The sequence below is a fragment of the Rhinichthys klamathensis genome, unplaced genomic scaffold (genome assembly GCF_029890125.1).
Source record: "Rhinichthys klamathensis goyatoka isolate OS25496 unplaced genomic scaffold, OSU_Roscu_1.1 h1tg000899l_1, whole genome shotgun sequence".
In the NCBI taxonomy this organism is placed as follows: Eukaryota; Metazoa; Chordata; class Actinopteri; order Cypriniformes; family Leuciscidae; genus Rhinichthys; species Rhinichthys klamathensis.
Window position 1 is genome coordinate 268,068 of NW_026607247.1, and position 13,051 is coordinate 281,118.

The window sequence follows — 13,051 nt, forward strand, 5'->3', positions numbered from 1 at the left end:
ACACCCATACCAATGTCATTTGCCAGCCCTTTTATTTTGACAGCGAATAACTTCCTCTTTCGGACAAGCGCATTTGTGGGAGTCTCCGAATATGTTTTAAGGGATTCATATTTATGGAATAATATGTTGTTAATCTATATAAAACTGTTTTATATAGTTTAATAATTGTTTGACTCAATTGTAAAGAATATCAGGCAAATTTCATGATAACAATTACAAACAGAGATTTATACCTGCCACCCTCTACAATCGGTGTGTTGGTACGTTCCATATTGCTTTCACGCAAGCGCACACATTGCGCATGCACAGTTGCCCGCACAACGCATACTGTTCTCCAACGGGAAGATGGCGTCAGTCACGAGTGAGTATATTTTTCCTCTTTTCTTGTTTTAAATTTCTTGTCTTTCAGTACTTTGTTACTGATAGAAATCCTCACAACTTAAGTAGATGTTAGAAATTGTTTGGAATTTGAGGTTGTTTTTTGGATAACCAACATTCCTCGAGCATGCGGCCTAAAGTTTGTTTTTTTGGGTCATGGCGGTCGTTTGAAGCTAACGGATCGAAAACGCGAATCAACCGGTTTTTAAACGTAGTTTATAGTATAATAAGAGCCTAAATCCCATATAACGGCAATATATATATATATTAACTTGTCTTGTTCTTTAAGAGCTTAAATGAGCTCGTTGTTTCGTTCGTCGTAAACCGTAGCAGGCGTGGTTTAAAAACAGCGGGATTGAGAGAGCAGCCAACATGGCGAACATAATGTTTAGTTTTGTTGTTTGCATTATTGTTTTTCTTATTAATTCGAAATAAACGGACACCCGAGATTTGGTTTCTTGCAAGCCTTGTTTTTGATGCAATTTGTTTTTCGTCGTTAAATTTGGAGTTAAAAAATAAAATGTAAACGTTCAAATGCACAACTTTCTAAAATGTACCACGTGTTTTCTAAACCAAAATGTAAACGTGTTGATTCAGTGTCAAGGATTCCTGTTTCTAGTGAATATTTTAATATTTTTCAAACAACCAACCCTGTCTTGTTGATATAGGCCTAACGTTAAGCTTTGTTCCAAATGAGTGTCTAGAATTCAGCGAGGGTAGTAACGTTACTCACTTGTTTGTTTGCTTGGATAGTTCACTCAAAAATGGAAATTTTCGCAATTTACTCATCCACGTTGTTCTAAACCAGTATGAATTGCTTTCTTCTGCTGAACACAAAAGATATTCTGAAGAGTGTGGGTAACCAAGCAGTTGATGGGCCCCATTGACTTCCATAGTATGGAAAATACTATGGAAATCAATGGAGTCCATCATCTGTTTGGTTACCCACATTCTTCAAAATAACATTTGTGTTCAGTAGAACAAATTCTTACAGGTTTGGAACAACTTGAGGGTAAGTGATGACAGAATTCCCATTTTTTTTTGGGTGAACAATCCTTTCAAGTCATGCATGCATCTCCCATTGTTATTGGACTATAATAAAATACCAGGTGTTATGCAGCTGTAACCGTGTTTTCAGGACATCTAACCTTTCTGGTCATTTATTTCCCTGTAGATTATAGCAGCTACAACCAGGCTGGTGCACAGCAGTCGTAAGTTCTTAATTAACACACTGTATTATATATTTGTTATTTAAATAAATAGGCCTGGTAAATCAATAATAATAATAATAATATTGTACACAGGTATGGCTCATACACTGCCCCTCCTTCTCAGAGCTATGGACAAACTGCACAGGTAAGCCTAAACTGCCCAAACGCTCAGTAGGTCAAATAGTGGAGCAGTGGGTTTGTAATGCCAAATTTCCCCACATGCTGTATGTACTTGTTCGATAACTTAGCAATTCTGATGGTCTCATATCTAAATAGTGTTTGTGTAAAAGAAAATTCAGTTAATTTCTTTTGCAGCAGGGCTATTCCCAACAAGATTATGGCTCATATGCTCAACCTGCTGCTGCACCTGAGTCCACCTACAGTCAGGCAGCGCCCTCTGCTGGAGCGTATGCACAACAGCCATATGGATCCTCCTATGGACAAGCAGCAGCTGCAGCAACAACTACAGCAGCGGCAGCAGCAGCGCCAGGTCTGCAGGCAGATCTTATTCACTATTATACAAGTATATTTGCCTATTAGTGAAAGTGTTTGGAGCATGACTGTGGTATATCATTAGTATATATGATTGGTTTATCAAAACCATAATTAAAAATGTGTGGTGATGTTTATTTAGGCCTGGAAATTCCTGCTTTCTTAATGCACAGTTATCTTGTACACATTGCCATGCTGTTTATTCAGGTGTACATAGAAAATGATTCTCACAACTAATGTTAAATCATTCTCTTTAAGCTGCATATGGAACGGCACAGCCAGGCACTTATAATCAGCCTGCGCAGAGTTATGGGGCCAGCAGCTACACCAGCTCCACTGCGGCCCCTGCCACCCAGGCCTCCTATGGCTCCCAGCCCGGATACTCAGCCCAGCCAGCCTATTCTGGCTACAACCAGCAGGCTGCTGCCTCCGCTCCTCAGAGGTAACTGGACCAACTCCTAGAGCAGCACATCAACAGGATGCTATTATGGAGCTTCCTGCAGTATCTCCATATGCTGTTCTTACCTCATAGTGCTTGAATTTGAAAGCAGTTCCCATGCAGATACCTTGTTTTTTTTCTGTAGAAAAAGAAAGATCAGAGGCTGTTGAAAGGCATCGTTCACTCTGAAATGAAAATTAAGTAATTTACTCACCCTAGTGTTGTTCTAATTCAGTATGCCCTTTCTCTTTCTGACCACAAATGGGGAAATTAAAAATGTCCTGCTTGCACTACTCGTCCATATGTCAGTGAATAGAGACCAGCATGCTTTAAAAAGATGCAAAAGTATCACAGAATGTTCCCATGCGGCACATGTCATAGGGCTGGGCAATAAAATGAAGTAATAATTATGTTATAATTAATAATTATCGTAATATAATTTCTCTAAGTTTGATTTAATGTTTATGCACTATGCAAATAATGCTGTGCATTAGACCTCTTAATATTAAAAAATAAAGAGATGAGTATCATGAATTGACAACTTTATTTACAAGCAACATTCCATTCACTCTCTTAGAGGTGATTAGGAACAGCTTAGAGCTTAACAAATGTAGCATTCCTGTGAAAAACAAAAAACAGAAGTCTTTCTCAATACAAAGTAATCAAATCACTGATCTAGCTTATTTAGACGTTTAAGTTTGGTCTTTTAGGGAGGAAAGAAGGCGCACCGCTATGAAGCAAAGCAATGCACTAAAATTGCACAGCCCTGGTTTCCTTCTGTCATTGCAGTAGGCTTGCTTTTGAAATTGCCTTGGGAGTTTTGCGTCATCTGATCGACCATTGGTCTTCAGTGCACTACTGCGCAACGTGTGCGTTCATGAGACTCAGCAGTTCACTCTGACTTGTGAGAAATCAAGATTAATAAAAATATCTCCAGACTGGAACTCCAGTTGTCAGATGACAGTTAGAATGACAGAATAAAGCCCCGTTCACACTACAAGCGACTTTGTCGCTGCAGGTCGCCAGTGGCTGCGCTGGAGGGCGATCCCACTACTGGTTGCCTAGTAATGTTTGTGAGTGACATTCATGGATGTTACTCTGTTAGACAACAAATACGTTTTCTTGCCGCTACAAACAAATATTTTGGAAGGAAAAGTCTAAATATAAATGGAATCAGTACATAAAATGCATAATATTAAAGATGAACAAGAAACCGTGAGTGTTCTTTGCCATTGCGGCTATTTAACTGCAGCAAACGGGCAAATACCGGTCTATCTGGGTTCCCGAAACCATTCAGGCACGGAGGCAGTACAGTGAATACCACTGTTTGTACACGGAGATATATCATAAATTATAGGACAGTTTCTGACTGCTAAAATGAGCTTCTCGTTCAACTTGCCTCGGTCAGACTCAGCACTGAAGAGTGACGCGCTCCACTGACTTCACTCCTATTGGTTGTCGCTCCCGAAAGTCTCTCTGCATTTGCATAAAGTTAAACAGATCTCAACTTTGTCGCGTCGCCAGACACGCCCCACCGGTCGCCAACGGTAGCTATCGCCGGAAATCGCCCCCTCCCCATTGAAATGAATGGTGTCGTGTCGCTTGTAGTGTGAACGGGGCTTAACGCCCAAGGTCAGGATTTTTGTTAATTACATTAATTTCCTGTTTGTTTTGACCAAACCCTGTCAATACAACATGTTGTATGGGATCATTTTGTCATACTTTTGCGTCCTTTTCTTTCTTTTAAAAAAAGGTTTGCTGGTTGCTATTCACTGCCATTATATAGACGAGCAAGAGGATATATATATAAAAAAAAATCTCCTTTCGTGGTTTGAAAAAAGTGCATATGGCAGTAAATTACTTAATTTACTGCAAGCTCTTTTCTTTTTTAGGGTGAACTAAGACTTTGGAGAGTAGTGATTCAACTGTCATTCTAATGACCTCATTCTTTGTCTGAGCCCGATTTTACAGACAGGGTTTAGATTAGGCTCGATTAGGGCATTTAAGTCGCTTTTATAAACATGCCCTAGAAAAAACATTGGCATTGACATATTTTAAGATATGTCAGTGCAAGTTGCTTTCAGTTAAAACAACTCAAACAAGCATTTTAGTCTGGGACTTGGCTTATTTAATTTACTCCTAACTCCTGTCATGGCTGATGAAGAAAAAAAAAATGTATCAATGAAAGTTTTGCTTCTATGTTTTTGTGGAAACAAGAATATTTTGAATGAATAGCATTTATTTTTTGTATAAATAAAAGTAACTATTTACAAGTATCTACTGTCACTGAATGCTGGTGTACACATTTTCAAATGTTCTTAATTGCTTATTTTTTGCCCTGCAGCTATAGTGCAAGCAGCCAGCCGGCCTACAACCAAGGTGCCTATTCCCAGGCTGGAGGTTATTCTCAGCCTCAGGGTGGGTACCAGGCTCAGCAGCCAGGCTATGGGCAGCAGCAGCAAAGCAGCTATGGACAGCCACCTCAGCAAGGCCCTCCTGCTGCCTACCCCCCTCAGGGGAACAGTGCATACGCACAGCCTCAGTACGGCCAGCAGAGTGCATCACAGAATGATTACAGCCAGCAAAGTGCATATAGTAAGGGCCAATTTCACTGTTGTGCCATTTTACCATGTTTTTGTTCATTGTCTTGTCAGTTCCTCAGATTAAGTTCATTGGCCAGATACTTTACTGGGTGTGATCTCTCCTGTAGACAGTTACAGCCAGGGTGGAGGCTACTCAGGATCACAGCAGCGGGGTGGATACCCAGGAGAAGCGGGCAGAGATGGTTATCGGGGGCGTGGGGGTATGGGCCGCGGAGGCATGGGGTAAGTTCAGGCTTTCTTTATGTAACTAACTGTTCATTGCTTTTCACAGAGCGAAATCACTCGCTGCATGCAGGGTTTGTATTTGCAGGCATCTAAGAAGAGTGGAGCTGTAGTTCATTCAACCATTTGTTTTGTAGAGGTTCTTATGATACCACAGTGATATTCTTGCAGGGATGTTTTATTTTGGTCTCACGTTGTAGTTATTACGATTCTAGTTTTGAAGATGGGTCATTTAATCTATATGTACTTATTTTAAGACTGAGGGATTTGGGTTTTTTCCCCTTACAGTTTACTGTTCTTTGCCTTTCCTTTAAACACGGTTATTTCAAGTGTGGCGGCTTATCAAAGATTTGAGGTTATGTTTGGTTGCAAGGTATTTTATTACACATTCAATTTCTTTGTTGCAATAATTCAAGCTGCCTACTAAATTTACATTTTGGTTTTAACAGGCTGAATGAGGATCTTTGCTGTTGAGTTTGAATGGGGAAAGTAAAAAAAAAAAAAAATCAAACAAGTCTTAGAGAAATTGGTCGTTAACTGGAATTTTATCTCAGCAGACAGTGGCACACGATTATGGGGTTTTAAGTTTTATCCTTATTTACTGGGTTTTAAATTCTGAATTGAAAGTATGCAGAAAGTAATCAAGTTTCAAAAGGGTCAGTGTAAACAAGAGTTGGTTCAGCATTGGAAAAATAGATATTTCAAAGAAAATGGAGTAACCGTTGGATATTTAATGGACACATACAATGATATCCTTTGTTTTACGGATATCCTTTTACGGATAAACTGTTCTTTGAGGCCTTCTCGGTTGGGATTTTTTTTTTTTTAATTCCAAAAAAGGAATCACTGACTAAACCAAACAAAAAAAGGAAAATCAACACTTATTTCTGTTCCAATTGAATTGATGTTTCAAGGGACGGTGAGCATGCTACTATACACATTTCTGATATTTAAATTTATACATTTTCATGTACTTAAATATTTTTGCATTTGTGAACTGTTTTCTCATTTCAAAGGTCTTGTTTTAACATTCTTTGTCACATTTATACGCTGCAGGTATCAGAGATCGATGTAAGAACAGCAGTACTTATTCTAAGTACCTTTTTCCATTTCAAAGGCGACAGCTCAAAGAACCATGGGGAACTTTCTTGATTTAGGATTTTTTGTTTAGCAAATCTTTAGGTTTCTTTTTTTTTTTTTGTCAGCATATTTGAGATTGTTCCTTTTTTCATAATTTTATCACCCTTTGTAAACATTTGTCATTTGAACTATATATTTTTGAATGTGTTTTTTAATATATATAGTGTTCAGAGCTGACATTTTATTGGTTTAATTTGGGTTGAAATGGCTAAAGGGATTTTTTTTTTCCAGCTAACAGGATTGCTGTTTTTAAAAATTGTCTTAATCCTATTATATTGGTTGCAGCCCAGAACAAAGCTAACTTTATAATTTTTACCAAAGGTTTACAAAATTCAATGTATTTCTGGTTCTGTGTGGATATTGTTTTACATTATTGTAACCAAACTGTTAAATACCATTGAAAAATATTACAGAAGTCATGATGCCCCATTAGTTTGTAAAATACACTGTACATTATTACATGAGGCCTTAGCAAAGTTAGAGGGAGATGTTGTGTTCATTTCCTACTCAAGTCCTATGGTTGGAGACTAAAAGGAATATCGCCTTCATATCTTCATGTTTAGCATCGCTGGAGACAGAGGGGGCTTCAATAAGCCTGGTGGTAAGTTCCTAAAGCGTATTCCATTGGCTAGTCCACTCGAGTTAATGTAGAGGCCATTCATGCCTATGTGTCCTTAAAATCTTCCATTTGGTGTGCCACTTTTTTTTTTTACCCCCAAAAAATAAATGCTGTGTCCTGATGGTTTATATTTGGTGTATATATTTGGATTTCTTCAAAAGTCGAGACGTGTCCTTTGACTGAAGCGTCTTTTTTTTTCTTTTTTTTAATTCTGCATTTTATTATCCCCATTTCATTCTGAGAATCTGTTGTGGTCAAGGGTAATCCTGAAAATGGTCACATCTTAATGTATTTTATATTGTTGGCATTTTTTTTCTGGTCTTGACAGGTTGTCAGGTTTGCCTTTTAAGTTGTGACATTCTGTAATAGCATTTCTTTTCTTTTTCTTTGATCCATGGGATCCCAGGAGCAATGAGAGGTGGAATGGATCGTGACATGGGTATGTGTTGTAAACCTTTCACTTTTTTCACCTTTCACAACCTCTAAACTAAATTCTTGAAATTAATTACTTAATTCAGCAAGGATGCATTAAATATAATAAGTAATGATAAAGACTCTTGCATGATTCCTAAAAATATTCAAACAAGTGGTGTTGGTGTTAAATCAGCTTCTCTCCCACAAACGCACAGGGCATCCAGGAGAGCAGGACTCTGAGAACAGCACCATCTATATCACAGGTCTCACTGAGAATGCCACTTTACCCGAGATGGCCGACTTCTTCAAGCACTGTGGACCAATACGGGTAAGCAGCTGTGTATCTAGATCAGGGATGGGCTACTCCACTCCTGGAGGGCCACTGTCCTGCAGAGTTTAGCTCAATCCCAAATCAAACATGCCTGTAATTTCCAAACAATCCTTTAGACTGTTGTTAGGTTTTTCAGGCAAGTGTGTTTGTTTTAATGATTGAGCTAAACTCTGCAGGACAGTGGCCCTCCAAGACTGCCCATCCCTCATCTAAATGGTTTATTCTGAATAATATCAGCTTTTGTCAATTTGTTGCAGCCCCTGATTGTTTAATGCTTTTGAAGTCCTTTTTTGATAATTTGTTTCTCTCATAGATAAATCGGCGTTTAAACCAACCGGCCATAAACATCTACACCGATAAAGATTCTGGCAAACCAAAGGGAGATGCCACACTGTCCTATGAAGAACCTGCTATTGCCAAAGCAGCTGTTGAATACTTCGATGGTTGGCTTTTCTAATTATTTTTGGATACCCCTCAATGTTATTACATGAACTTGAACAAACCTTTTTCAGATATCACCATTAGCTGTGTACATTTTGTTCACATTAGTCTGCCAGTTCCACTCAATCTCTTATCACATTTTTTCCTGTTCCTCTTATGACAGGTAAGGAATACCAGGGCCGGAGGTTAAAGGTCTCTATGGCTCGCCGGAAGCCCATGATGGGGGGTATGAGAGGAATGCCAATGAGAGGTGGCCCTGGGATGGACCGTGGAGGTATAACACTTTGTCTGTAAATCCTCGTAGGTATCCTTCAAGCAGAATGTGCTTCTATACTGTGATTAATTTGTTTTGTGTGCCTACAGGTATGGGAAGAGGAGAGAGAGGTGGTTTCCCCTCTCGTGGTGGCCCTCGGGGTGGAATGGGCTGGAATGGTCCTCCAGGAGGCAACACACAGAAGAGAGCTGGAGACTGGGAATGTCCCAATCCGTGAGTGTTGCGCAACTTTAAGCAACCAAACAGATGCGTCTTATTTGCAATACATGGAACCTGCTGATTAAGCATAAAAACATTGTTAATGTCTGTTTCTGACTTTTTTGCCCATCTCAAATCTCATTACAGTGGATGTGGCAATCAGAACTTCTCCTGGAGAATGGAGTGTAACCAATGTAAAGCTCCAAAACCCGAAGGCCTTGGAGCTCCTCCCTTCCCTCTTTCAGGTACACTCAGATTAACAGTCTTCCCTCGTCAGCTGTCATTTGTGATGTCCATGGCTGAGATTTGTTTTTGTTTAAGAGATGTGATGTGAGATGTGATTTGTTTAAAATGTGGTTAAAATTAAGGTGATCGTGGCAGAGGAGGAATGAGGGGCGGCAGGGGAATGGATCGTGGTGGACCAGGTGGCATGCGTGGAGGCTGGGTAGGAGATCGCGGAGGCTTTAGAGGCCGTGGAGGAATGGACAGGGGTGGATTCAGAGGAGGTAGCAGGGGTGGTCCTCCCATGGACAGAGGGGGCAGGAGAGGCATGGGACCGCCAGGCAAGATGGATATGAGGTGAGCGTCATTTACTGTGAGTATAGCAGGACGAATGTGGAATGCTTTAGTCCTTGTGATGCTTCATATACTGACTTTCTTTTATTCTTCCAACAGGGATCACCGTCAGGAGCGCAGAGACAGACCTTACTGAGTTAATGCGTCAAGCATAGAGGAAAACAATTTTAAAAGTCCTTTTTATTTATGATTCCATATTTATATGGCTATCTTTTTTCTTTCTTTTTTCTCTTTTTTTTTGCTTGCTTTTCTTATTTTTAATTTCAGAACAACACAGTGGTTTTAGTTAAACCTTTTGGTTGCATTTTTTTGTATGCTTTAATGCTCCCCCTGCCTTTTTAAAATACTCAGTTGCCCTGTAGTCACCTTTTTTGGTGATGTCTGTCTTACATGTCTCTCTATGTAACTATGTACTTTGAACAATTTTTTTAAAAATAAACTTTTCCACCTCCAGTTGTTTTGCCATGTTTTGTGATCCCTTTTTTTCATATTGTGGTTTTTGTGTGTACTGAAGTTGCCAGCAATTAAAAATCTTTATGCATGCCATCTATTCATGTCTTTAATTCATTGCCTTGTGTTGCTCCATCCTTGAACCCCTGAAGGTGTTCTTAAAGAACGCTGCAAAACAGCGAGATGTGTATCTGTTGTGTAAATCTAATATATTGCACTGGACCCACATGATTGGGTGCAATTCAGACTTTAGCCATTAGGTGTCTCGTTTGTTCTAGTTTCACAAGTTGTTTCCATCACTACCATGTGCATGAGAGAGCAGATTTATCTGCTGAGTACTAACAAAGACTTTTGGTACTAATTACTATAAAGATGCCAGTTCTGATTCAGTTATCAGAACATGACTAAGCCTCCATTACAGCCTCTTGATAAACTAAGTGGGTTTGAACATTGCTTGTTTGATCACCAGTAACCCCCGGCCTCCCCCCATTTCAAGAAGCATCCTTTTTATAATCAATATGCAGTATGAACTGTTACTGTAGTGTTAGTCAATTATTGAAGGAAAAGAAATGTTAAGCGGTCCAATCCTTCTAGTTGTGCAGAATATTACCATTAAGAATGGTAAAAATACTAGTTTGTTTTCTGTTCTGGCTTTTAAATGTTTTATAAAACAATGAAACGGTTTTCTCATGTAAAGCTTGGGACTGTTATCAAATTGTTACTTCATCTGTAAAGCATCTGGCATGTGTTTACCAAGAACCTTTTTGAAAGTTTCTCTTGTTAATTGAAGTGTTGGCAGGAGCTGACAGGATGCTTGTACCAACTTTAGAGACTTCTTGCAAAATCCATAAGTTCTTAACTAAATTTAATCATGCTCAGAAATTAAGCAAAGATAATTCTCAATCATAAAAACTTAATGCATAGAATGGAATAGAGTTGCACTTCACTGACTGACTGACACCCTTTTTAATGAACATCTGAGAGCCAAATGCTGGAGAGCTGTGGAATGAACTGGTTTTATGTATGTGTTCACAGAAAAGCTGATTCATCCAGGCCTTGTTGAATGATCTCATTCCTTCTCTTGCTGTGTGTCCTCCCCTCCGTCTAGCTCTCTTAAAGGAACAACCAACGCTTTTCAAATCAAAACAAGGGCCTCCCTTTGGCTGCACGGCTGCTGTTGGAATAATGACAGTGACACACTGTAGTGGTCCGGCCTGAGCCATTGAAGAGCACGCTGCCTGACTTTAACTACAAGAGCAGGAAGTAAAACAAAAGAAAAGAAAAACATTGCCATTTATGCTCTCAGATGCTAATCATGTTATGGGATCATGCAGATGAGAACGTGTGAAGAAAAGCTGAACAATGTGTACAAGCAATTGTAATGTCTTATATAGTTGGTCTGTTCTCTGTTGTTAAATTTAGAGGAAAGTGGGAGTGATTTAAATCTGCAGTTGGCTTGATTGGTGACATACGGCTAAAACATCCGAGCAAAAGTGACTCTTAAAATAGGATGACACAGGGGAGGGACTTGGACACTTGAGTCTTCCTCATAAGGATTGTTTCTGATCCACTAGCATTAACATTAGGCTACTTCACAATATATTATGAAGACACATTCAAAAGCATTCTATAAAACCAAGACATTTAGATGCTTCTATTTCAAATACTATCGTTCTAAACTTTATTTTGCCTTCTCATTCACAGCATGTGCACTAGTGTGACTTTGACCTAGCCTATGGTGGTTGTTGAGTTTCTGAAGACAGACTTTCAGTTGTCCTACAGTTATTGAACTGATTGTTTAAAGGAGACAAATAAACGCTGATTAACAACATGATGATGTCTTCATGTCTGTCTTTTGTCTGACTATTCAGAATGGTCCCTTTCATTTGCTGATGACCAAGACCATTGGCAGAGAAGTGTGTGAGTGAGCCTGGACTAAAGGTCTGGAGCCAAACAAGAACAGAGCTTGTTGGATAGCCACATTCATTTAATTTGACAGCCTTGAATAAAGTTTGGCAATGAGAGTTTTTGGCAATACGAATCAAAGAAACACGGACGTTCTTGAGCAATGGAGCAAAAAGAGTGACCCATGCTTTAGTCTTTCTTATTTTTGATTAAGGAGAGATATATTTTTAAAGCTCTACAACAATCTTTAACATGAGCAAGATTGTGGTATTACGTTTTTTATGAAGTTTATAACACCAAATTACACGTATTTGTGTCATCACTCATCACAAATATTGGAAATCAATCGCAACATTTTTATACGGCAAACATACCGGCGCTACTTGCTGGCCTCCAAGATTACTCCGCGGTTTCGCTAACGCGAGTTGAATCGCTAGTTTGTGCTGTCTTGCGAATTTAAACGCTTTAGTACCACTACCAACTATGACAAAAATGGTCTCGGATGCCTTCTGTATTCATTTAAATATATGAAAAGCATAAAACGTTTGTGCGCAGACAAGAAGTTGAGTTAAAGCAACAAAATGAAAATGTTGGTCGGAGGAACAACGAAAAGGTAAGTTAGTAACTTAACGTTAGAGGCTAAGAGATTGAAGCTAAATGTGTTTGCTAACTATTTCACTGTAAAAGCTAATTGAATTGCTGTTAGAAATATATAAAAAAATATTGTAATAATATTGCTGTGTTCGTCTTGTTGCTAGACCGATTGTTTTCAACATTTGACAATTTTTCTTAGCGGAGGCTTTAAGCTAATATAAGCAATGCATATTATTTAATAGTATTTAAACAAATCAGTGTTTCATTTATTTATTAAGTAATAGTAGTGTAAATAAGCGGGAAAATGCACAGCCAATCAGTCCTCATGGCACTGTCTGACTGTAGTCCAGTGGTTCTCAACTCCAGTCCTCGGGACCCACTGCTCTGCACATTTTGTATGTCTCTCTTATCTGACACACTCAGTTCAGTTGATAGAGTCTATCCTAACGAGCTGAGGATCTGAATCAGGTGTGTTAAATAAGGGAGACATACACAATATGCAGAGCAGTGGGTCCCGAGGACTGGAGTTGAGAACCACTGCTGTAGTCTAACGTTAGATATAATCCTTACATTGTCAGAATTTGTCACTGCAGTTCATAGGCTATCACATGAAATCAGATGCGTTGATTACGTCACATAGTTTGCGTTCACGCTTCTAATCAATCGCGTGCGGCTGATTTAAACAGACTGGCAGCGCGTGCAAACAGATTACATGATCAATGTCGCACTAATTAAACCCAGTCGACTGTTTACAAGAAGCAATC

At 39.1% G+C, this 13,051-nt stretch overlaps 1 protein-coding gene across 4 annotated transcripts; it reads left to right on the forward strand.

The window, feature by feature from the left end:
- Window positions 1-278: 278 nt before the first annotated feature.
- On the forward strand, window positions 279-9,791 carry ewsr1b (EWS RNA-binding protein 1b). Of its 4 annotated transcripts, none has more exons than XM_056244037.1 (16): window positions 296-361; window positions 1,553-1,589; window positions 1,683-1,734; window positions 1,905-2,079; window positions 2,340-2,523; window positions 4,865-5,115; window positions 5,231-5,345; window positions 7,049-7,086; window positions 7,511-7,543; window positions 7,734-7,846; window positions 8,163-8,292; window positions 8,454-8,564; window positions 8,654-8,777; window positions 8,910-9,007; window positions 9,131-9,341; window positions 9,438-9,791. In XM_056244037.1, the coding sequence occupies exons 1-16, from the start codon at window positions 346-348 to the stop codon at window positions 9,472-9,474; spliced, it is 1,725 nt and encodes a 574-aa protein (XP_056100012.1). In that variant the 5' UTR covers window positions 296-345; the 3' UTR covers window positions 9,475-9,791. The 4 variants fall into 4 exon arrangements, with proteins under 4 accessions (XP_056100010.1, XP_056100011.1, XP_056100012.1 ...); XM_056244038.1 differs by having other exon boundaries at window positions 1,908-2,079; XM_056244035.1 differs by lacking the exon at window positions 7,049-7,086 and having other exon boundaries at window positions 279-361.
- Window positions 9,792-13,051: the final 3,260 nt, after the last annotated feature.